Source organism: Myotis daubentonii, chromosome 1 (assembly GCF_963259705.1).
Source record: "Myotis daubentonii chromosome 1, mMyoDau2.1, whole genome shotgun sequence".
NCBI lineage: Eukaryota > Metazoa > Chordata > Mammalia > Chiroptera > Vespertilionidae > Myotis > Myotis daubentonii.
The window spans coordinates 120,033,169-120,056,058 of NC_081840.1; the positions used below are offsets into that span (position 1 = coordinate 120,033,169).

Here is a 22,890-nt window from a genome sequence, read left to right on the forward strand (position 1 = left end):
TGACAGAGACAACAGCATGGTGGTTACCAGAGGGAATGTGGGTAAGGGGAGGTGGAAGAGGGAAAAGTAGTTTAGGGTAAAGGAAGGATAAATGGTGATGGAAGGAGACTTGACTTGGGGTGGTGAACACACAATATTATATACAAAGGAGTTATTATAGAATTGTACCCAGAAAACCTATATAAATTTATTAACCCCTGTCCACAGTAAATTTAATAAAAAAGAAATGAAAAGTTTATAATTTTTAGTGTACTTGAATCCTTTATTGAGTAAAGCAGAATCTAAATAAGGATGGACTAATCACTTTTGTTATTGTGATCAGAAAGAAAGTCTTGGAAGGTATATTCTTGTGTGTGTCCCGAGGAGATTTATGAGTTTAAATAGCAGTGGTCCTAGAATCTATTTGAGTAGGTGGTTCCCACTGTATAGAAGGGGATGTGTCAAAAAAGTTTTAGAGCCTGATTTTAAAAGATTTTTGAATAAATGATTTTGGACAATTTTGAGCAGGAACAAGGTAGGATATTTCATTATTATTTAGTATCAAGGGAAATTTAAGTTATTAACTTTTCTCCAACATTTCAACCGTTGCTTTATTCTTGCATTTCAAACTAATTAATGAATTTAACATTTTTTTCCAGTTTAATATCATAATTTGTTCTTGAGCTTAATTGCCCACAGAAAGGCCAGCCAATAAACTCAAAATATTCACAGAGCATTTAGTTTATTTTCTACAGCAGTGCTACTTACCTACTAATTTCATTTCTTTTTTTTTTTTAGAGAATTTTTATAAGAATTTATTTGAGCCAAACTGAGCCTAATTTCATTTCTTAACAAAATATTAAAAGAGAAATCAACAATAACAGTAGCTAACATTTTCATGGTTCTTACTATGTGCCACACACTAAATGCTATACATAATTCACTTAATCCTCACCACAGCCTTACGAGATATATTCTATTATCTCCATTTTACAGTAGAAACAGAACAGAGATGTTAAACAACAGACTCAAAGCACACAGTGACCGTGTTAGAATTTAAACCCAGGCAATCTGGCTTTAGATTGCCATCTTCTTACCTCTCCCTTAGGGCATAAAATTCAGTAGTGGAGGACTGATGATAATAGAGATATAACAGTGGTAGTGTGGTCGCATCTCACGATTCACCTTGAAAATGCAATTTCTTTACCTTTTTTCCCGAGTGAAAAATATCAATCCTGAATCAGGTTTTCTGGCATTTGCATAAGATCTCCAGGAACAGAGATTCCTAACCCTTTCAAAAGAAGAAAGAAAGCATAGAGGAGTCCAGAAACCATGAGAGTTGGGAAAGCAGATGAAGAAACAAACCAGAGTCAACTGACAAATGTTATTTGAACTGGGGTGTTGTTGGCAGAGAGCATAGCTAACCTCACCAAAGACATCACCACTGAATGTTATCCCCAAACTATGGGTGTGTCATAGAACAGAAGGAAAACTGGACTTGCCTCACCTAAATCCTAAAGTAGATTTATACTTTAAAGCCAGAAAGTTCCTTTACATTCCATACTGAGGAGCGTCTGCCACCTATTGTTCATGTAGAAGACTACAGGAGTTGGAAATCCAGTCCTGCCCCTCCACAAGTTAACTCATTCACCAAGTATTCAGAGGGCCCATCCCAATGGCCCTCCACTTTCCTCTCAAGTCTCTTCCCTCTTACTAAAAATAGAAAATATTTGAGATTATGAATCTTTGTGAATTACTTTAACTATAATAAACCTCTTTCTAAATGTGATGGTGTTTGAAAATTCTATTTTTAAGATTTATAGCTTTCTAACAGAATTTAAAGGTGGTTAGGCTTTGTGGGTAGAGTTAGAGGCAGTAGCACTGACAGTTGCCCTTGAAATCACAAACTGGACTGTCTTTCCTCCCCAACCCTCTTTGCCAGAATGCTAGGCAGCAACTGTGAAGGGCTTGAGGACTTCATCACAGATGTCTGCTGACCTCCTCTGTACTATCAAAGCCTCAGGTGCTTATCATGCCATAGTACCTCCCTTTGTCCAATCATTGATTGACACATCTTTCCCTTTTTCTAGATGTGTACACCTTCAGGGAAGAAATCATATCTAGTTCAACTAGCAAACAGCAGATAGTAAATATGTATTGTGTGCTACAGAGAAAGTATGTCTGATATTAATTTGTTCTAGCTTGCAGCTCCCAAATCACCACTATGCCAGACTCCCGGAGTATACATTTCTTATTTCAAAGCCCTAACTCCTTGGTCCTCTTCAGTACTAGGCAGCCATGCTGGATGTTTCAAAAAGGTTTTACCAGTATGAACCAATGATTTTCACTGGGTGGAGAAATCATAGATGATCATTTTTTTCTTTACACTTTTTTTGGGGGACTTATTGTTTTTTAAAACTAATTGATATGTTATTTTTATAATTATACTAGAGGCCCAGTGCACAAAATTTGTGCACTGGGTGGGGGGGAGGGTTGTCCCTCAGCCTGGCCTGTGCCCTCTGGCAGTGCAGGACCCCTTGCTCCTTACCACCCACCTGCTCGCTGCTCCTTAGTGCTGCCACAGAGGCAGGAGAGGCTCCCACCACTGCCACTGCACTCGCCAGCCGTGAGCCCAGCTTCTGGCTGAACGGCACTCCCCCTGTGGGACGCACTGACCATCAGGGGGCAGCTCCTCTGCTGAGCGTCTGCCCCCTGGTGGTCAGTGCACATCATAGTGACCGGTCATTCCGCCAGTCATTCTGCCATTCAGTCGATTTGCATATTAGGGTTTTATTATATAGGATTAAAAAGTAACACTACAGCCCAGCTGGAGTGGCTCAGTTGGTTGAGCATCATCTTGTGCACCCAAAGGTTGCCAGTTTGATTCCTGGTCAGTGCATACACATGGGTTGAGGGTTTGATCCCCACTTGGGGAGTGTACAGGAGGCAACTGATCTATGTTTCGCTTCTCTCTCCTCTCTCTCTCTCTCTTTCTCTGTCTCCCTTCCCTCCCTCCCTCCTCTTACTCTCCCTAAGTCCTCAAGTGCTCAAGTGAGGATTAAAAAAAGAAAAAGCTGCCCTAACCGGTTTGGCTCAGTGGATAGAACATCAGCCTGCAGACCGAAAGGTCCCAGGTTTGATTCCGGTCAAGGGCATGTACCTTGGTTGCCAGCACATCCCCAGTAGGGGGTGTGCAGGAGGCAGGTGATCAATGTTTTTCTCTCACTGATGTTTCTAACTCTCTATCCCTCTCCCTTCCTCTCTGTAAAAAAATCAATAAAATATATTTAAAAAAAAAAGCCTGGCCAATGTGGTTTAGTGGTTCAGTGTCCACTCAGTTCGATTCATGGTCAGGGCACATGCCCGGATTGCAGGCTCAATCCTCAGTAGGGGCGTGTAGCTGATCAATGTTTCTCTCTCATTGAGGTTTCTATCTCTCTGTCACTCTCCTCTCCTCTCTCTATAAGATCAATAAAAACATATTTTAAAAAAAGAAAAAAATAACTACAGAATTCAAAGGGAAAACAAGGAAGTAATAAAACTAAGAACAGATTTCTTTTTTAAAAAATCTCCCTTCCCCCCCTCTCCCCCATACTCTTCTACCTCCTCTGATCCTCCTTTCCCTCTGGGAATTACATACAGTTGTCCGTGTCTATGAGTTGTTTTTCTTCTTAATTTTTTCACCTTTTTCACCCAGCCTCTCAACCTCTCTCCTCTGACAGTTGTCAGTCTGTTCTCTATTAGTCATTTTCTATTTTGTTAGTTTATTTTATTCATTAGATTCCACATGAGTGAAATAATTTGGTACTTACCTTTCTCTGACTGGCTTATTTCACTTAGTATAATGCTTACCAGGTCTATTCATCATTTTTTATTTTACTAGAGGCCTGGTGCACAGAATTCGTGCAGGGGGGTGGTCCCTCAGCCTGGCCTGCACCCTCTCCAATCTGGGATCCCTCTTGCAATCCGGAACCACTGGCTCCTAACCGCTCACCTGCCTGCTTGCCTGATCCCCCTAACTGTTCCTCTGCTGGCCTGATCCCCCTAACTGCTCTCCCCTCCTGGCCTGATCCCCCTAACTGCCTATCTGCTCTCCCCTCCTGGCCTGATCCTCCTAACTGCCTATTTGCTCTCCCCTCCTGGCCTGATCCCCCTAACTGCCTATCTGCTCTCCCCTCCTGGCCTGATCCCCCTAACTGCTCTCCCCTCCTGGCCTGATCCTCCTAACTGCCTATCTGCTCTCCCCTCCTGGCCTGATCCCCCTAACTGCCTATCTGCTCTCCCCTCCTGGCCTGATCCCCCTAACTGCCTATCTGCTCTCCTTTCCTCTCCGTGCCCTTTGAACCCCTGGTGCAGACGAGCTGAGAGCTCTCTGCTGCGGCCCCGCCCCTGTCCTGATTGTTTGTTATGTGATGGCGTCCCAGCAATTTGCATATTCCTCTATTACTAGTTTGTTTTTTTTGTGTGTGTGTCCAAGTAGTATTCCATTGTGTACCGTAGCTTTTTATCCACTGATTTCTAGAGAGAGTGGAAGAGATGGAGGAGGGGGTGAGAGAGAAACAGCTAGATGAGAAAGACACATTGATTGGTTGCCTCCCATACTCACCCCCGCTGGGGAACCTGCAACTGAGCTATATGCCTTTGACAGAGAATTGAACCTGGGATCCTTCAGTGCGTAAGCTGACACTCTAACCACTGAGAAAACTGGCCAAGGCCGGACCATAGCTTGGGCTGTTTCCAAATCTTGGCTATTGTAAAAAATGCTGCAATGAACATAGGGGTGTATATATTCTTTCAAATTAGTGTTTTGGGTTCCTTTGGATATATTCCCAGAACTGGAATCACTGGGTCATAAGGCAGTTCCATTTTTAATTTTTTGAGGAAACTCCACACTGCTTTCCACAGTGGCTGCACCAGTCTGCATTCCCACCAAAGGTGCATGAGGCTCCCTTGTCTCTGTATCCTCACCAACACTTGTTTGTTGGTTTACTGATGATAGCCCTTCTGATAGGGTTGAGACATGTCATTGTAGTCAACAGATTTTTTTTTTTTGTTAATCCTCACCCGAGGTTATTTTTCCATTGATTTTTAGGGAGAGTGGAAGACAGAGGGAAAGACAGAGAGAAACACCAATGTGAGAGAAACACATCGATTGGTTGCTTCCTGCATATGCCCCAACCAGGCTCGGGCTAGAGAGGAGCCTGCAACCAAGGGGTGTGCCCTTGACTGGAATTGACCCGGGACCTTTTGGTCCATGCCAACCTTCTATCCACTGAGCCAAATCAGCTAGGATGGATTTCTTTCTTTTCATAAAAAAAAATATATTTTTATTGATTTCAGAGAGGGAGAGGGAGAAACATCAATGAAGAGAATCATTGATTGGCTGCCTCCTGCATGCCCCGCCCTCCCCCCCCCCCCCCCCCCCGCCCCAGGAATTGAGTCTGCAACCCTGGCATGTGCCCTGACCAGGAATCGAACTGTGACCTCCTGGTTCATAGGTCGACGCTCAACCACTGAGCCATGCTGGCTGGGTGGAACAGCAGATTTCTAATTCTACCATGGCTAACTTGACTGCACAGGTCATTTGCTCCCAAGCTCCTATTCTAGTCCATATCACTTTTGAGGGCCCTAAAGAGCTGCTCACTTTTTCATTTTCAAGATAATTCCTCTTGATAGCTTCCAGCAGACCTCATTGAGGAAAGAATGGAAGTCTATAGAACTGATTGCTCATTGAGGGTAAATAACCTAATATACCCACTCAGGTACTTATCAGCATATAAAGAAATTACTTTACAGGAAGAACCAAGATGGCGGCATAGGTTAACGCCAGAGTTTGCTGCTTTGAACAACTACTTCAAAAGTGAAACTAAAAGACGGAAGGGACATCACCCAAAACCACAGGAACGCTGGCTGAGTGGAAGTCCTACAACTAGGAGGAAAGAGAAACGCATACGGACACTCAGAGGAGGCGCAGTGCTGAAGTCAAATTCTGAGGTGCGGAGTGCGTGGAGCGGGCTGGCGGCCGAGGGTGCGGTTGGCGTTTTCAATCGGGAGGGAGTTGCAGACTCTGAGCTCCAGATACAGGCGAGTCTTTTTTTTTTTTTTTTCCATTTCTTTTTTTTTTTAAATTAAATCTTTATTGTTCAGATTATTACATTTGTTCCTCTCTTTCCCCCCCCATAACTCCCCTCCTCCCAGTTCCCGCCCCACCCTCCGCCCTCACTCCCCACCCACTGTCCTCATCCATAGGTGCACGATTTTTGTCCAGTCTCTTCCCGAATCTCCCACACCCCTTTACCCCCCAAGGATAGTCAGTCCATTCCCTTTCTATGTCCCTGATTCTATTATAATCACCAGTTCATTCTGTTCATCAGATTATTTATTCACTTGATTCTTAGATTCTCTTGTTGATAGATGCATATTTGTTGTTCATAATTTGTATCTTTACCTTTTTCTTCCTCTTCCTCTTCTTAAAGGATACCTTTCAGCATTTCATATAATCCTGGTTTGGTGGTGATGAACTCCTTTAGCTTTTCCTTATCTGTGAAGCTCTTTATCTGACCTTCAATTCTGAATGATAGCTTTGCTGGATAAAGTAATCTTGGTTGTAGGTTCTTGCTATTCATCACTTTGAATATTTCTTGCCACTCCCTTCTGGCCTGCAAAGTTTCTGTTGAGAAATCAGCTGACAGTCGTATGGGTATTCCCTTGTAGGTAACTGAGTTACTTTCTCTTGCTGTTTTTAAGATTCTCTCTTTATCTTTTGCTCTTGGCATTTTAATTATGATGTGTCTTGGTGTGGTCCTCTTTGGATTCCTTTTGTTTGGGGTTCTCCGTGCTTCTTGGACCTGTAAGTCCATTTCTTTCACCAGGTGGGGGAAGTTTTCTGTCATTATTTCTTCAAATAGGTTTTCAATATCTTGCTCTCTCTCATCTTCTGGCACCCCTATAATTCTGATGTTGGTATGCTTGAAGCTGTCCCAGAGGCTCCTTACACTGTCCTCGCATTTTTGGATTCTTTTTTCATTTTGCTTTTCCGGTTGGGTGTTTTTTGCTTCCTCGCATTTCAAATCATTGACTTGATTCTTGCGCTCCTCTGGTCTGCTGTCGGGAGTCTGTATAATATTCGTTATTTCAGTCCGTGTATGCTTAATTTCTAGTTGGTTCCCCAACATAACATCGAGGGTCTCATTAGTTTTCTTGTAGATCTCATTAAGTTTATCGGCGGCTTCTAAACAGTTCTTGAGAGACCTTAAAAGTGTGGTTCTGAACTCTATATCTTCCATTGACAATTTTGTCCTGTTTCTTTGTCTCCGCATTTTGTTATGCTTCCTTGGTGCACCCCCTAGTGGTCTTTGTTCGCAGTCTTATAGTTAAACCTTGATTGTTGAAGCTAATACCAGGGAGGGTTTGACCTCCAGGCCAAGTGGCTGTGAGAATCAGCTGTGTCAGCAGTGAGAGAACTTCTGTCCTCTAGGGAGGTGCTAATCTAGCCTTTGCCTGAGGCTAACAGGCAAGTCTTTAGGGACCCAGACTCAAATGGGAGAAGCGAGACTGTCTGGCTTTGGTCAGAGCGAGTGCAGCTTTCTCTCCCAGCTTTGCAGCGGGTGCTGGGACTCAGAGAGGCAGAGCCCCTGGGGACAGGACTGAGAGCCGCCATAACTGCTCTCTCCGGCCCACCCTGTTGATCCTGTGCGACCCGCCCTACCCAAGCCCTGCACAGAGGCATTTGCCGGATAGCCTCAGGCAAAGGCTAGATTAGCACCTCCCTAGAGGACAGAAGTTCTCTCACTGCTGACACAGCTGATTCTCATAGCCACTTGGCCTGGAGGTCAAACCCTCCCTGGTATTAGTTACAACAATCAAGATTTAACTATAAGACTGCGAACAAAGACCACTAGGGAGTGCACCAAGGAAGCATAACAAAATGCGGAGACAAAGAAACAGGACAAAATTGTCAATGGAAGATATAGAGTTCAGAACCACACTTTTAAGGTCTCTCAAGAACTGTTTAGAAGCCGCCGATAAACTTAATGAGATCTACAAGAAAACTAATGAGACCCTCGATGTTATGTTGGGGAACCAACTAGAAATTAAGCATACACAGACTGAAATAACGAATATTATACAGACTCCCGACAGCAGACCAGAGGAGCGCAAGAATCAAGTCAATGATTTGAAATGCGAGGAAGCAAAAAACACCCAACCGGAAAAGCAAAATGAAAAAAGAATCCAAAAATGCGAGGACAGTGTAAGGAGCCTCTGGGACAGCTTCAAGCGTACCAACATCAGAATTATAGGGGTGCCAGAAGATGAGAGAGAGCAAGATATTGAAAACCTATTTGAAGAAATAATGACAGAAAACTTCCCCCACCTGGTGAAAGAAATGGACTTACAGGTCCAAGAAGCACGGAGAACCCCAAACAAAAGGAATCCAAAGAGGACCACACCAAGACACATCATAATTAAAATGCCAAGAGCAAAAGATAAAGAGAGAATCTTAAAAACAGCAAGAGAAAGTAACTCAGTTACCTACAAGGGAATACCCATACGACTGTCAGCTGATTTCTCAACAGAAACTTTGCAGGCCAGAAGGGAGTGGCAAGAAATATTCAAAGTGATGAATAGCAAGAACCTACAACCAAGATTACTTTATCCAGCAAAGCTATCATTCAGAATTGAAGGTCAGATAAAGAGCTTCACAGATAAGGAAAAGCTAAAGGAGTTCATCACCACCAAACCAGGATTATATGAAATGCTGAAAGGTATCCTTTAAGAAGAGGAAGAGGAAGAAAAAGGTAAAGATACAAATTATGAACAACAAATATGCATCTATCAACAAGAGAATCTAAGAATCAAGTGAATAAATAATCTGATGAACAGAATGAACTGGTGATTATAATAGAATCAGGGACATAGAAAGGGAATGGACTGACTATCCTTGGGGGGTAAAGGGGTGTGGGAGATTCGGGAAGAGACTGGACAAAAATCGTGCACCTATGGATGAGGACAGTGGGTGGGGAGTGAGGGCGGAGGGTGGGGCGGGAACTGGGAGGAGGGGAGTTATGGGGGGGGGAAAAAGAGGAACAAATGTAATAATCTGAACAATAAAGATTTAATAAAAAAAAGAAAAAAAGAAATTACTTTACAGAGACTCCGCACTAACTTCTTTCTTAATTTCCCAGAGATAGAGTAAAACTTTATGTTTTCCCCAGAATCAAATTAAAATGTGAAGTTAAAAGCTGTCCAGGTGACCCTAGTGAACCCTGGGTCAGCAGGGTGGGTTGGAACCTGTTAGTAAGGCAGCATTAAGATGCACTTCAAAAGCTATGTGAGTTTAGCTTTTAATGCAGAAACATTTGATGCTGATTTTAAATGTTGGAGCATTAATAAAGGATGATGAGAATACAAGGTGAGGCAAAAGTAGGGTTATAGTTGTGAGTAGGCGAGACAGAGTTTATTCTTGTATTATTTTCCATATAAACAACTGTAAACCTACTTTTGCTGCACTGTGTATACCTTTGCTTTGGCTGTAATTTAATACTTGTTGCAGTCATTTTTATGTGAACTGCTCACCCTTTTTTCTTATAGTGTATTACAGTTATTTTCAAACAACTGTCATGAGTTCATTTAATTATAAAACTAAACTGTCGACATGTTTAATAAGTACAGCTTTTTATGTCATAGTAGTTATCTGCTTATATAGCTTAGTTGTTTGCTCATAATCTGAGAATGTAATAGATATAGAATTTACCCTAGTAAGCATGCAAAGCTGGCCTGTAGTCAGTTACCTTTAGTTTTTTTCCTCTTTGATAGGATCAGATGCAGTGAGAAGGCCTCAGATATTAAATAAAGTCTAATAATTAATAGTGAAAAGTCACCATGAAGGATACACCTAAGTAAGATCATCTGCTAAATTGGGAGGGAAAAGTTTTCTTTTTCTGAAGAGAAACTGGAAATTCCTCCTTAAATTTGCTGTATTTATTCTTTATACCCCTCTGAGGCCAGGGTTTAAAAATCATTTTTGCTTTCCCCATAGCTATAATTATGATTTGTGGCATTTTGATTAAAAATATATTCTGATTATTCCCTCAGAACTTTGCCCCTTCACCCCAATTTCTCTAAGGGTGTTTAAGGTTATAAAGAATGTTCCATGCCCTCACCTTAACATTCTGCCAATAATCGAATTCATTCTTTTTCACCCCTTTTCTACTATTTGGTCAGCAGGAATAATTTTTTCTTTCTACCAATCAACCATCACCATAAAAATTAACTACCTATTACCTTAAAACCCCAGCCATCTGGGGTCCAGAAGACATACTTAAAAATTCCATTACACATTAATAAATCCATTACTCATAGGAGCTACTGTCTAAATAATAATAAAAAAGATCTGAAAAGTTCATTAGTAAGAATCTGGGAGACTTTCCTGTACATGAAAGAGGTAGAAAAAATACGTTTATTAGCATGTTCAAGGTAGTCAAGTTTTTAACAAATATCTAATTCCTCACAACAACCCTGTGAGGTAGGTAAGTCACTGTTTTGTGATAAACTAACATCATTCCAAATAAAGTGCAATTCCTAAAAAATAAATCTGCAGTAGGAATAATTTTGTTAATGATACCATTTATGTATATACTAGAATTTGTGTTTCTGTATACTCTGATTCATGCAATAAGGTGTCCCTAGAAAAGTTTACTGCAAATCAAATTCTATTTAAACACACGTGGGGAACTATTTAAATAAACTTTGGGGTGAAGTTTTTTGTAAAATAAATCAGTATTTTTAAACTTATGTAAAAAAGGAATTTTCTTAGTATTTGCTCAAAGTGAGGCGTTCTCAACAAAGTTTCACTCACATTTATCCAATCTTCGGTATATTCTCTCAATATGGCACTATGCCAATTTAAGACTTAATTTACTAAATTAAAACTTAGCAATTTGGTATATGGCAGTGACCTGGGTTATCATATAGAAATCTCCAATATGTTGTGCTCAATCTCAACCCAAAACCTACGGTAGAAATGAAATGTAAACACAAAAAAATTGTAATTAACTTCAAAAAGTATTTTTCCTTAAGAACATTACTTAATTTTTTCCTTTACATCACAAAAGAGAGATCTTAGGGTCTTTGAAGAGAAACACAATATTCTGTTATCTATACAATTCTAGTGATTTTTATTGCAAATTAAAGCCTGATTTTACCAATTTACTATTTATAAGGGAGCTAGCAGATATTACTATAAAAATTTAAGTGTTTTTTTTTCCCTGTAGCAGTATGACTTACTAGGAAAAGAAATATTCCCAAGCACCCATTTTTTCCTAAGTATATATTTAAAGTACATTTCTACTGTTAATCCAACATTAGTAAACATCCAGTTGCCTAATTTTTTTTATGGTTGTCTTATCTGAAAAATACATTTCTACTGGAGAATTTCCATTACATTTAACTAGGAGACAGATGTTTAGATTAGTTATATAATTTATTTTGAACAATAACTCCAATTACGGTCAGGAACTTAGTTAACACTTAAAATCCACTGGAAGGTTTATAATACTTTAGCAAGTGGTTAAAGGAATTTGCCATTGTAAAAAATTATTCAAGCCCAGAAAAATCATTCTCACCAAAAATTTTAAAAATTAGGCAAAACAACAGGTAAAATAGACTAAGCCATCTATAACCTGTACATTCAAATACATACGAATCCAATAGTGCACTTTGGATTATAGTGAGGTAGGGCAAAGAAATAAAGTCAAATACATTTTGAACTGTGAAATTTATATAAACTGAAACAGTGACTTGTACCCAGGTTTCAGCTGAATATAAACAAAAATTTTGAGAATTCAATGACAAAGTATTTTCTTAGATTCAAGGACAGAATTGTAAAAAAAAAACCTTTGAGGTACATATAAATAAAAAATACAAAGATATATTTTCTCTCAACATAAAATATGCTTGTATAAAAATAACCCACGATATAGAAAAAAGAAATACAAACATTTTTGCATAGATTCTCCATATAAAATATTTACCTGGGGTAAACACTGGAAAATACACCTCTGAAACTAATATAGTTGAACTATTTTTCTTGGATACCAAGTATATAGAAAATAAAAGCCCTTCATCTTAGGGAGCATGGGCAGGAGGGAAAACAATTAAATTTAGCATCAGTCTATATTTATTTCTCTGCTGCTCGAATATAAACCAATGATGACAAGAGGAGAAACTCTGGGGGTTTATTTAACAAAATTAAATTCACATTTCTGAGGCCATCATAATGCATCCAATGTCCATCAATCTGGAAAGCTGCAGAATAATGATGTTCCTCTTTGTTAAATAATGTGGCACCTTCCAACAAATACCTGTAAATTCAATGACAAAGTGTAGCAGAAAATTACAATACTTTGTTCTTAAGAGAAATATTCCTTAAATTCTTAACTAAGGAAAAAAAATTGAGATTGTTTGCATTGTATTCCCTGAAAAAGATATCCATCTAAAAAACGAATGTACAATAATGGGTAATTAAGAATAAAACATTTAAGAATTTAAAAAATTGATATAATTTAAGAATTAAAAAAAATATCTTAATTCATAATCTGTATGGTTCTATTAAGAGAAAACACACAAAAAACTTTTAAAGCAAAAAGTTAAAGGAACCCTGCATGTCCTAATTTGTATGCAGATATTTTTATCTATAATAATGATGGTAACATTTTATTTAAAAATTTTTTTAAAGATGCCCTGATTGGGGATTGAACCCTGCAAACCTGGCGCATTGGGACAATGCTCCAACCAACTGAGCTACCTGGCCAGAGCCAGTAATATTTTATTTTTAAATGATGACTTCATACCATATACTACTTTGACTTGAAATACCAGTAATAATCAGAATTTACTGTTTACTATATATAGGTACTACCCTAAACATTTTCATGTGCTATGTAAATTAAATCCTCATAGTAATGGCACCCCAGATAGATAGATATTGTCATCTCTGCTTTATAGATAAGAAAACTGATAAGTAAACTTGTTTTATAAGCTATGTGACCTTACTGGTCCACAGTCACATAGCTTATAAATGGTGGGGCTGGGTTTGAACCCAATTCTATTCCATAATTCAAGCACCTAACCAATATGCACCCTGTCGGCAACTAACTTTCTGTAGTAGATGCTGATCCTATTCAGTATACACAAATTTAAAGACAGCCATGATCTAAATAATATTTCCTTACGGGCTAGAAGAAGTCATACCAGAATAGCAGAAAAACATAAAATAAATTTATTTTTCACTAATTTTACAAAACAAACAAAAAACCACCTACTTGTGATCAGATAAATCCAAATAATAGGGTACATATGCCAGATCTTCAGATTTCCAATGCTGCATATTTAAGACAACAAAAGGAGGTGCCCCATGGCAGAAAACTCGTTGGGAGAATTCTCTTAAGCCACCACACCTAAAATTGAAAGTAGGCATGAACTTTATTAAACTTGGAATAAAGCTGCTTTTATCACTTTTGGGTTGTCTTTATTACTTCATGTCATAAGCATAAATATCTATTTTAGGAATGGGTAATAATAGTGTAGCTATATTAATACCTTTATACAAGGTGGGCAAAAGTAGGTTTAGAGTTGTGAGTACACAAAACAGTTTATTCTTGTATTATTATTTAGTGCTAGAGGCCCGGTGCATGAAATTTATGTAGCCCGCGGGGGGCGGGGAGGGGACACTCTCAGCCCTGTCTGTGCCCTCTTGCAGTCTGGGAGCCCTCACTCCTTACCACCCACCTGATCACTGCTCCTTACCACTCGGCTCGCTGCTCCGTAGCACTGCAGTGGAGGCGGGAGAGGCTCCTGCCACTGCTGCTGCACTCACCAGCCATGAGCCTGGCGTCTGTCTAAGGGCACTGACCATCAGGGGGCAGCTCCTGTGTTGAGCGTCTGCGCCCTGGTGGTCAGTGCGCATCACAGTGCCTGGTCGTTCTGGTCGTTCCGCCTTAACGGTTGCTTAGGCTTTTATTATATAGATTGTATTATTTATTTGTATTCAAACTGTAAATCTACTTTTGCACACCCTAGTATATCTATTTCCAGAAGTTTACAAGCTCTAAGATTCTATATGCAAGAAATGATACTTTTAAAAACTCCAGGAAAAGCTAGCTGCTTTATCTAGGCTTATAAAAGTGAGTAGCTTTTATTTTTAGATACATTTTTCTTTATCTAAGATGGTTTTAAAGGGAAATAATGACAGAGATGTGAAAATAGGATTCTTACAGGCCTCTTTAGATGAGATATAATTCCCTAATTGCTTCCTTTTGCCATTGAATGAAGCAAATTCTATTTTCTTAGCAGCATCAGGTATTAAGCATATGGATCAGAATTCAACAAATACAGTTATACAGTAAAATCTCGATTAACCGGAATGTTCAGGGTATAGTATTTTGGTTAACATCACTGACTAAACAAGATTAACAGGAAAACCATTTTGCTTTAGTTATTGGTTGCTAAAATACATTAGTTCACTCTCTGAACTTAAGTACAATTAACTGAAAATATTTTATTCTTTCCTTCTTCAGTGATTAATTAGCTGTAAGATCATCATTCTAAATATTTATTCTCATTGTACAATAATGTAGATATAGAAATTAAGAGGTTGGGATGAATATATTCTTTCTACCCCTTTGGATTTCTATTTTTAAAAAATTTTATTAAATTTTTTGGTTGCAATTTACCTTTCTCCTAAATGAGGAGTGCAGAAAAAATCCAGTTAATTGAGGGTGCCGACTATCTGGGTTCCGGTTAAGCAAGGTTTTATTGTACCTACTCAGCAGTGGGGAAAAAAAGAAAAGGCATTTGCTTTGTATTCATCAATTAACTATCCTATATAATAAAAGGCCAGCAACCATAATGGCGTTAATGACCAGAACGACTGATCAACCAGTCGCTATGAGGTGTATTGACCACCTCTCGATCCCAACCCCCATCCCACAGGCTCTGATCGCTGGATGGCCAACGGGGAACCACGGGGTACTGGGGTGGGTGGCGGTGGGGCGGGACTGGGGACTGGCAAGCAGGTGGAAGGCAGACCTCTTGGTCTCTACCCCCGGCCCGCAGACTCCGATTGCTGGATGGCGAACGGGGAACCACGGGGAACTACGGGGAACTGGGGTGGGCGGGGAACTGGGGTGGGCGGCAGCGGGGTGGGACTGGGGACTGAGGAGCAGAAGATGGCCTTGATCGCAGGCTAGGCCTACTCTCCCATGCACGATTTTGTGCGCTGGGCCTCCAGTAGTATTATATTCTATTTGATAATGACAATGCAGAATAAGTATAGGAAACTAGAAGGTGTTAAGATTTTAAAAATATTAGACTTCCTAAATACTTATGAGTAGCTATTTCATATAGTATTAACATCAAAGAGATATCAGTCCAGGTTTCTTTATAAAAAACACAGAATACTTTCATCTTAAATGTCATATACTCACCCCCGCTCTTCACACAGTTCAATCCTGGAACAGAATAACTCAGCCACAGCCAGTCGTATCAAGTTTCCATGTGGAATTTCTTGGGGAGGACTACAAGAATTGCAAAATGCATGTAAGAACTGCTTCAACATTTTACAGGCAAATACATTATTAGGATTACAAAATTTACAGGTCAATTCATTATTAGCAAATCCAATAAAAGTATAACCTCTGTTAGTCATCTTTGTACTTTTTGTAAATAGTAGAGAAACCAGTTACATTTAATAAATGTCAATGCATGAAGCTTTCCAAGAAATATTAAATCTTTCTGTAAACTAATGCTGAAATATGCAGTTGTTGTTACTTTAAAAAAATTTCCAGAGAATTTAGCAGAAGGGGGAAGAAATTAGGACCCAGAATCAGGAAGGCAGCTGATTAGTTACTAAAATTGCTAGCCTAAGTTGCAGCCACTGTTGGCCTCACTTACCTGATTTATTAAAAAACTTTTTCCCACCCATTTCAGAAGTTGTTTTAAATATAGGATTAAATAAAATATGCAAAAGCTTAAAAAGTAGCGTATAATAAAATATTTTATTGAGAAACACAAAACATTAGTATTAATATAGTACTATAAATATTTCACTATAGTTTCAAAACATATTCAGATTAAAATATTAGTTTTTTAAAAAAAACAAGACAATTTCTGAAATACTTTAAGTTGTGGTTTTAAGTAACAGAACTTTTCTGCCTGACAGATCTGAAAATCAACATCCTTATATCAGCAATATAGGAAAATGGACAAAGTATATTTCAGAAAAAAAGAGACATTGACTCTAAAAAGAATAAAATATCTTCAGTGTACCATGATATTATAATATTAAAGTAAATGTGCAATAAAGAAATATGAACTTAATAAGTTAGTGTATGTGAGGTATATCCTTCAAATAGAACAATCTATTAGGCTGTTTTTATGGACCATAGGGCCAAATACAATTTCTGACAACAATGTGTTTGAGTTTGTTTTTCTGTCCTGTTTTTTCACTGACAATTATCCCTTTTCCAGCTCATGTCCCTTGGGGGCTTTAATGTTTCCTAACACTCCATAGGGCTTGCCAGTTTGGCCTTCCTCCCTGTCATTTACTAGCCTGGAGGTCTGCCTTCGTTCTGAAAGCGAAAAATACTTAGGCTACCAGCACCTTTCCTAGTCAGTGAAAATGCTCCTCATAGCCACATCTTCTCCAGGTGTTAAGGTTCTAAGTTTGTGATTTCTGTCTATAATTATTGAAAGTACATGGAGTACTTTCAATCTTTTTTTAAAATTGATTTTAGAGGAAGGGGTGGGGGGGGGGGAGAGAGAGAGATATCAGTTGCTTCCATACGTGCCCCCATGGGGGATCAGACCCACAACCTGGGTATATGCCCTGACCTGGAATCAAACCCACCACCAACCGAGCCACGGCTCAATCTTCTTATTCATGTAGAACTAGCCCACTCAACATAGATTTATTCAAAAGGTGAAACATTATGTTGGAAACACATATTGGATAGTGTTTTTCAAGAGGTTACATTTGTGATGCAGAAATTCATTATCTACAAAATCACATTAGTAAATCAAAGGGCAATATATTTTGCACTCTCAATAATTCATTACTTTGCAAGCGAAATGGTTATCAGTTGGTTTTGTAAAGTAAATTCTAAGATGTTTGGATATTTCTGTCATGGGACTAAAGAGTCTTGAATTTGTGTGGTTGATTTGTCTAATTACAGTGTTGTACTTTAAGAAGTACTTGGACGCCGAAGCCGGTTTGGCTCAGTGGATAGAGCGTCGGCCTGCGGACTGAAGGGTCCCCGGTTCGATTCTGGTCAGTGGCATGTGCCTGGGTTGCGGGCGCATCCCCAGTGGGGGGTGTGCAGGAGGCAGCTGATCGATGTTTCTCTCTCATCGATGTTTCTGACTCTCTATCTCTCGCCCTTCCTCTCTGTCAAAAGGTCAATAAAATATATTAAAAAAAAAAAAAAAAGAAGTACTTGGACTATATATTCGTATTTATAGCACTTCATTAAAAAAGTTGTATACTGTTTCTAAAAGTGACAAAACAGCCCTGGTTGGTTTGGCTCAGTGGAAAGAACATTGGCCTGTACACCAAAGGGTCCCAAGTTCGATTCTGGTCAAGGGCATGAACCTTGGTTGCAGGCTCCTCCCTTGCCTGGGCCCTGGTCAGGAAACCTGAAGGAAGCAACCAATTGATGTGTTTCTGTCACATCGATGTTTCTCTCTGTCTTTCCCTCTCTCTTTCACTCTCTCTAAAAGATCAATGGAAAAATTATCCTCAGGTGAGGATTAACAAAAAAAAAATAATTTTTTTTTTTTAAAAAGTGACAAAACAAACTTTAGAGCAGATATAAAAGGCTTTTAGAGAAACTTACTTTATATTAATTGTACGCTGCTGATCTTCCTGCACTCGAATTGGGCATCGCCAATTGGAACAGTAACTCTCTTGTATGGTAGACATGAGATTTTCGAGATTTTTTGTAAAATTATCATGTTCATTCCCAAACAAATCGATTATTAAGGAAGCTTTATGAACTTCAGATTTATATTGCTGTTTTTCCATCTTGTCCCAAATCCAAAGTAGCTTCACAGTTGTAAAACTGTAGGTGTCCATTAAATAAAGAAAACAGTCTACAAACTCTCTACCTAAATGAAGAGAGAGTTCCCTGGGAAAATTTTCATTTTCATGAAGAATGACATATAATAACATCAAGAATCCATCTATGGTGCAGGTATTTTTCAGTCTTATTTCAACATAGAGTGGTGTACAGGATACTGCTTTGCGGCCAGCTTTGATAGTAAAAACACCTCCCCAAGGAAGAACAGGCCTCCAAAATGAGCGATCTTGATTATAGTTATTTTTAATTGATGCTTTGATCTCTTCAAACAGTGTCTTCATCCTGCATTTTAAAAATTAAAAGTAGAACATGTATGTGATTACATATGATATGTTTAAATGAAAATAAAGCTATCTAAAGATTTAAATTAAATTTGGTTAGATGGCCTCCCAATCCAACAAAAATATCTTAAGACAATTCTAGCTATGAGTCATTTTGGGGGCAATATATATGGTCTTTGAAAAGACCACTTCAGAAGCTGCAACCTTTTTTCGAGGTACTGAATGGCTATTTGATAGGCTCTTATATTAATTATACTGAAGATTTTCGTCTGTGATATAGGAAAACCCACTTCTAGGAATATATTCTAAGAATCCCAAAACAACCAGAAAGAATATATGCACCCCTATGTTCATAGCAGCACAATTTATAATAGCTAAGCTGTGGAAACAGCCCAAGTGCCCATCAGTAGATGAGTGGATAAAAAAGCTGTGGTATATTTATACCACGAAATACTATGCAGCTTTAAAAACGAAGGATCTCTTACCCTTTGAGACAGCATGGAGGGACCTGGAGACTATTAGTCTAAGCCAGCGGTTCTCAACCTGTGGGTTGTGACCCCTTTGGCGGTTGAACGACCCTTTCACAGGGGTCGCCCAAGACCACCCTGCATATCAGATATTTACATTACGATTCATAACAGTAGCAACATTACAATTATGAAGTAGCAACGAAAATAATTTTATGGTCGGGTCACAACATGAGGAACCGTATTTAAAGGGCCAGGAGGTTGAGAACCACTGGTCTAAGTGAAATAAGCCAGTCAGAAAGATAAATATCACATAAGCTCACTTATATGTGGAATCTAATGAACTGATGAATAAAATAAAACCAGAGGCATGGAAACATGGAACAGACTGGCAAATCTGAGGTAATCTCAGAGGTAAGGAGTCTGGGGGAGTGGGCAGGAAGAGACTAACCAAAGAATTTATAGCATATATGCAATACCCATGGACACAGACAACAGGGTGGTGAAGGCCTGGGGCGAGTGAAAACCGGGTGGAGCGGGGCAATGGGGGAAAAGTGTGTGTGTGGGGGGGGACATCTGTAATACTCTCAACAATAAAGATGGGGGAAAAAAGAAACTGCAACCTTTTTTTTGGAGAGGCCTTTATATTATACTGTAGATTTTTTCGATGATATAGGAAAACCCTGTAATAAGCAGTCTTAAATGAAGGTAAAACTATTTAAAGATACAATCTAAATTTGGTTTTGGTATTCCTAATGTAAACTTCTTCCATCCTTCAAAATACAAGCTGTACTTCATTTTCTTGTTAACATGTGTGGTTTTACTTATAAAATGAACTGTAATGGAACCCTTATTTGGGCTACAGAATAATTACCAATTAGCTTTGAAAGATAACATAGGAAGAGTAATCATGAGACTTAATTGAATAGTAGCACAACTAATACAAATATTATTTATATGTACTTTGGGATTTTTACTTACAATCTAGGACCACGCTATATATCCGACAATTTGAGGCCGTGCTGTGATTTGATTCAGAACTTGGTAAGTATCCTGATGCCCTTCTCTGCATGTTTTGGGAATGAACTGAGGTGTCCTCTCTGTTTAAATTGGTACATATCCTTCCCCCAACTCTGAGTGTAGCTAAGTATTCTGTTTTTAAAGTAATTGACAGTATTCTAACACACATGTTCATGTCATATGTATGGTATATAGAACAAAATTTTTTTAAAAAATAGAGTGATGTCCTAATAAAACTGAATAGAAAACTGCTTTACTTGGGATAAAAAATGTCAACTAAAAACATCATAGTACTTTCCAATATATTACTTGTATGGAAAAGTCTATTTTTCATGAAAAAAGGGAAGCATCTGAGGAACAGGAAAAGAGAAGTGAGTGACTGAGGTCAGTGTCTTATTTTGACCATCTTTTCAAGTGCCACACCCTCCCAAGCATAACATGAATCCAACACTCAATACTTTGGACCTGTATATTTTATTTGCGTGAAAAATTTAGTTCAAGTTGATTTTACAACAGTAGTAGACTAAAAATTCAGTTATATGATATATAAACACAGTATTTTTGGCTTGAAGATATTCTACACTCTAAAGTATTCAATACTATATTTAGTCTGAAATGTATATGTTTATACACAGTAACAGGTTGGCTCTAGTCAACCAATTAGGAATCAGAGGGAGTGGCAAACCTGGAACCTAAGAAAACACAAAACTCAGTTTCTTCTACAGAACTAACATATTTCTGGGGCAGATTTGAAAAAAAATATCATAAGGCATTCAAATACTTTAAAAATGAAAATAAATTTCTTCGTGGTTTATTTCTGTTGAATTTTAAAGAACTTTGTAGCAAAGTCATAGGATCAAGAGCTTGAGTTCACACTCCTACATACTACATTGAAAAGGAATCGTAAATCTCTAGTGCCTTTTTTCAAATTATCTTTTGGGCATGACCAAAGGAAGAGTAAGTACAGCTCTACAAAGCAACATTTATACTTTAAAAGAATTAAACTACAATTTTATATATTTGCAACGAAACTTCTTTAGCCTTTTTCAGGAAAAATAAAAAAGAGGGGCGTAGAGAGCACTGGAAGAACAAGAAGACACTTAATCTAGTATCAGCACTAATGTGGTGATGTGTCCCAAAGAATTACTAAAAATTACTTAAAAAGATGAAGAAATGCCTGCAAAGCCCTGACTAGCTTTCGCCACACCTTCTAAGATTGCTCATTAGGCACAGCATTGGACATCTTGGAGGAGTTATCCTGCCGTCTTTATTTTCCTGCCTCAACAGGCCCTCCAGTTTGAATAAACCTGCTGAACTGCCCTGACCTCTTACGGTATTTCCTTGGCAAAGCACCACCTCTTTTCCTGCGGTCCTTTCCAGGGGTGACAATCTGTACCCCACATTGGTCGTGAAAACCAGACCATTTCCCCAAGGTATTGAATGCCGGACTCCCTAAAAGCTCGCGAGTCCTAAAGGTCCCGTCTGCAATCAGCGCTCTGAAATAATGGGAAAGGCAGCCACGCGCCCCACCACGAAGCGGCGCGGGGCTTAGGGGTGGGGAGGAGGGGGGAGGGACGGTACCCGCTGCGGGCCCGGTGGGCACCCAGCTCAGCCCCCGGTCCGCGCTCCGGCCACGCCCACCCTGCCCCCTGCCCGCCGCACCCTGGAAGGCCTGGCACCGAGCACTGGCTCCGCACTGCGGGCGGGTCCCTGAAACAGAAGCCGGTGGAAAGGCTGGACGCCGCTGTCTGCGTCCAGGCAGGGGCCCCGCAGAGCGCCTGGGACTGCTGGCAATGGGCTAGCGGACGGGGCAGCGGATGGCGTTTCCACACCCGACAGCCTCCGTCCACCGGGAAGCCGAATCCCCTCGTACCTCCTCGGGGACCGAAAACCGCCGGTGCCACCGCACCCGTCGCCGCCGCCGCTCGCTCATGGAGAGCCCGGGCTGCCGTCGCTGCCGCCGCCGACTCATGGACTAGAACCGCCGGCTGTCTCGGCCTCCCCCGGCGAGAGTGGTGGGCTCCGGCACGGCCTCCATCGCACCCGCCGCGGCGGGAGCCACAGCAGCTCCGGCGCCCAGGCCCGATCCGACCGGACCCACGGAGCCAGGACCGCGGGACGCGTTGCTTATTACGGAGGAAGATTCCGCCTGACCTCCGCCTCCCTTCCCCCAGCCCCCAGTTCCCAGACGCCCGACGGTGCTGCTGCGCAGGCGCAAAGACGCCCCAGTCAAACGTGCGTGTGTCGGGGGTGTACACAGCATTCAGCTTTGCCCAATGGGAGCGGACATCAGGTGCGGGGGGCGGGACCTCGCAGAGAGGGGCGTGGTTCCAGCGTCTGAGGAAAAGTGGAGCAGCCAAAGTGGGCAGGCTTTGCACGGAGGAGGAGCTTAGTGCCAAGCCCGTTAGGCTTTTTGAGGTTTGTACCATTTTTGGACCTTCCTTGATTTGTGTTTGATTCTAGATCTTGCCTTCTCAAATTCTTAACTTAGAGGGGGAAAACTTTGTTTTCTCAGAATTATTCAAGCTTTTGCGGTTCTCAACCTGTGGGTCGCGACCCCTTTGGCGGTCTAACGACCCTTTCACAGGGGTCGCCTAAGACCATCCTGCATATCAGATATTTACATTAGGATTCATAACAGTAGCAACATTACAGTTATGAAGTAGCAACGAAAATGATTTTATGGTCGGGTCACAACATGAGGAACTGTATTTAAAGGGTCAGAAGGTTTGAGAACCACTGGTAGGAAAATTTTGAATTAGTGTATAAATGCTGCCTTTAGTGTTGAAGGTAATGCTTGGCCAAAATGCTGTAATTTATAACAAGTTAATATCCACTAAATAAATTAGATAGCTTTAATTTGTGATGAAAAATTTTTGGTTTGGATATTATAAGAAGTGACAGTCAGAAATTTAAGCGCGAGTTGCTTAATGCTGCAGTCTGTGGGCTCAACCATAATAGCTGTTCAGTAGGCCCTGGTTCTTGTATTCTCCCTTAAAGAGTCAAAGC

At 40.1% G+C, this 22,890-nt stretch overlaps 1 protein-coding gene across 4 annotated transcripts; it reads right to left on the reverse strand.

Annotated features, from left to right (window-relative positions):
• Positions 1-887: 887 nt before the first annotated feature.
• Positions 888-21,894, reverse strand: C1H14orf28 (chromosome 1 C14orf28 homolog). Of its 4 annotated transcripts, none has more exons than XM_059659369.1 (6): positions 21,755-21,894; positions 17,871-18,395; positions 15,465-15,554; positions 14,712-14,799; positions 13,302-13,436; positions 888-1,270 (listed from the first exon to the last, which is right to left on the reverse strand). In XM_059659369.1, exons 2-5 carry the CDS (start codon positions 18,392-18,394, stop codon positions 13,347-13,349), a joined length of 792 nt encoding a protein of 263 aa, XP_059515352.1. In that variant the 5' UTR covers position 18,395; positions 21,755-21,894; the 3' UTR covers positions 888-1,270; positions 13,302-13,346. The 4 variants fall into 4 exon arrangements, with proteins under 4 accessions (XP_059515352.1, XP_059515335.1, XP_059515344.1 ...); XM_059659378.1 differs by lacking the exon at positions 888-1,270 and adding an exon at positions 12,201-12,341; XM_059659352.1 differs by lacking the exons at positions 888-1,270; positions 14,712-14,799 and adding an exon at positions 10,412-12,341.
• Between the last annotated feature and the right edge of the window lie 996 nt (positions 21,895-22,890).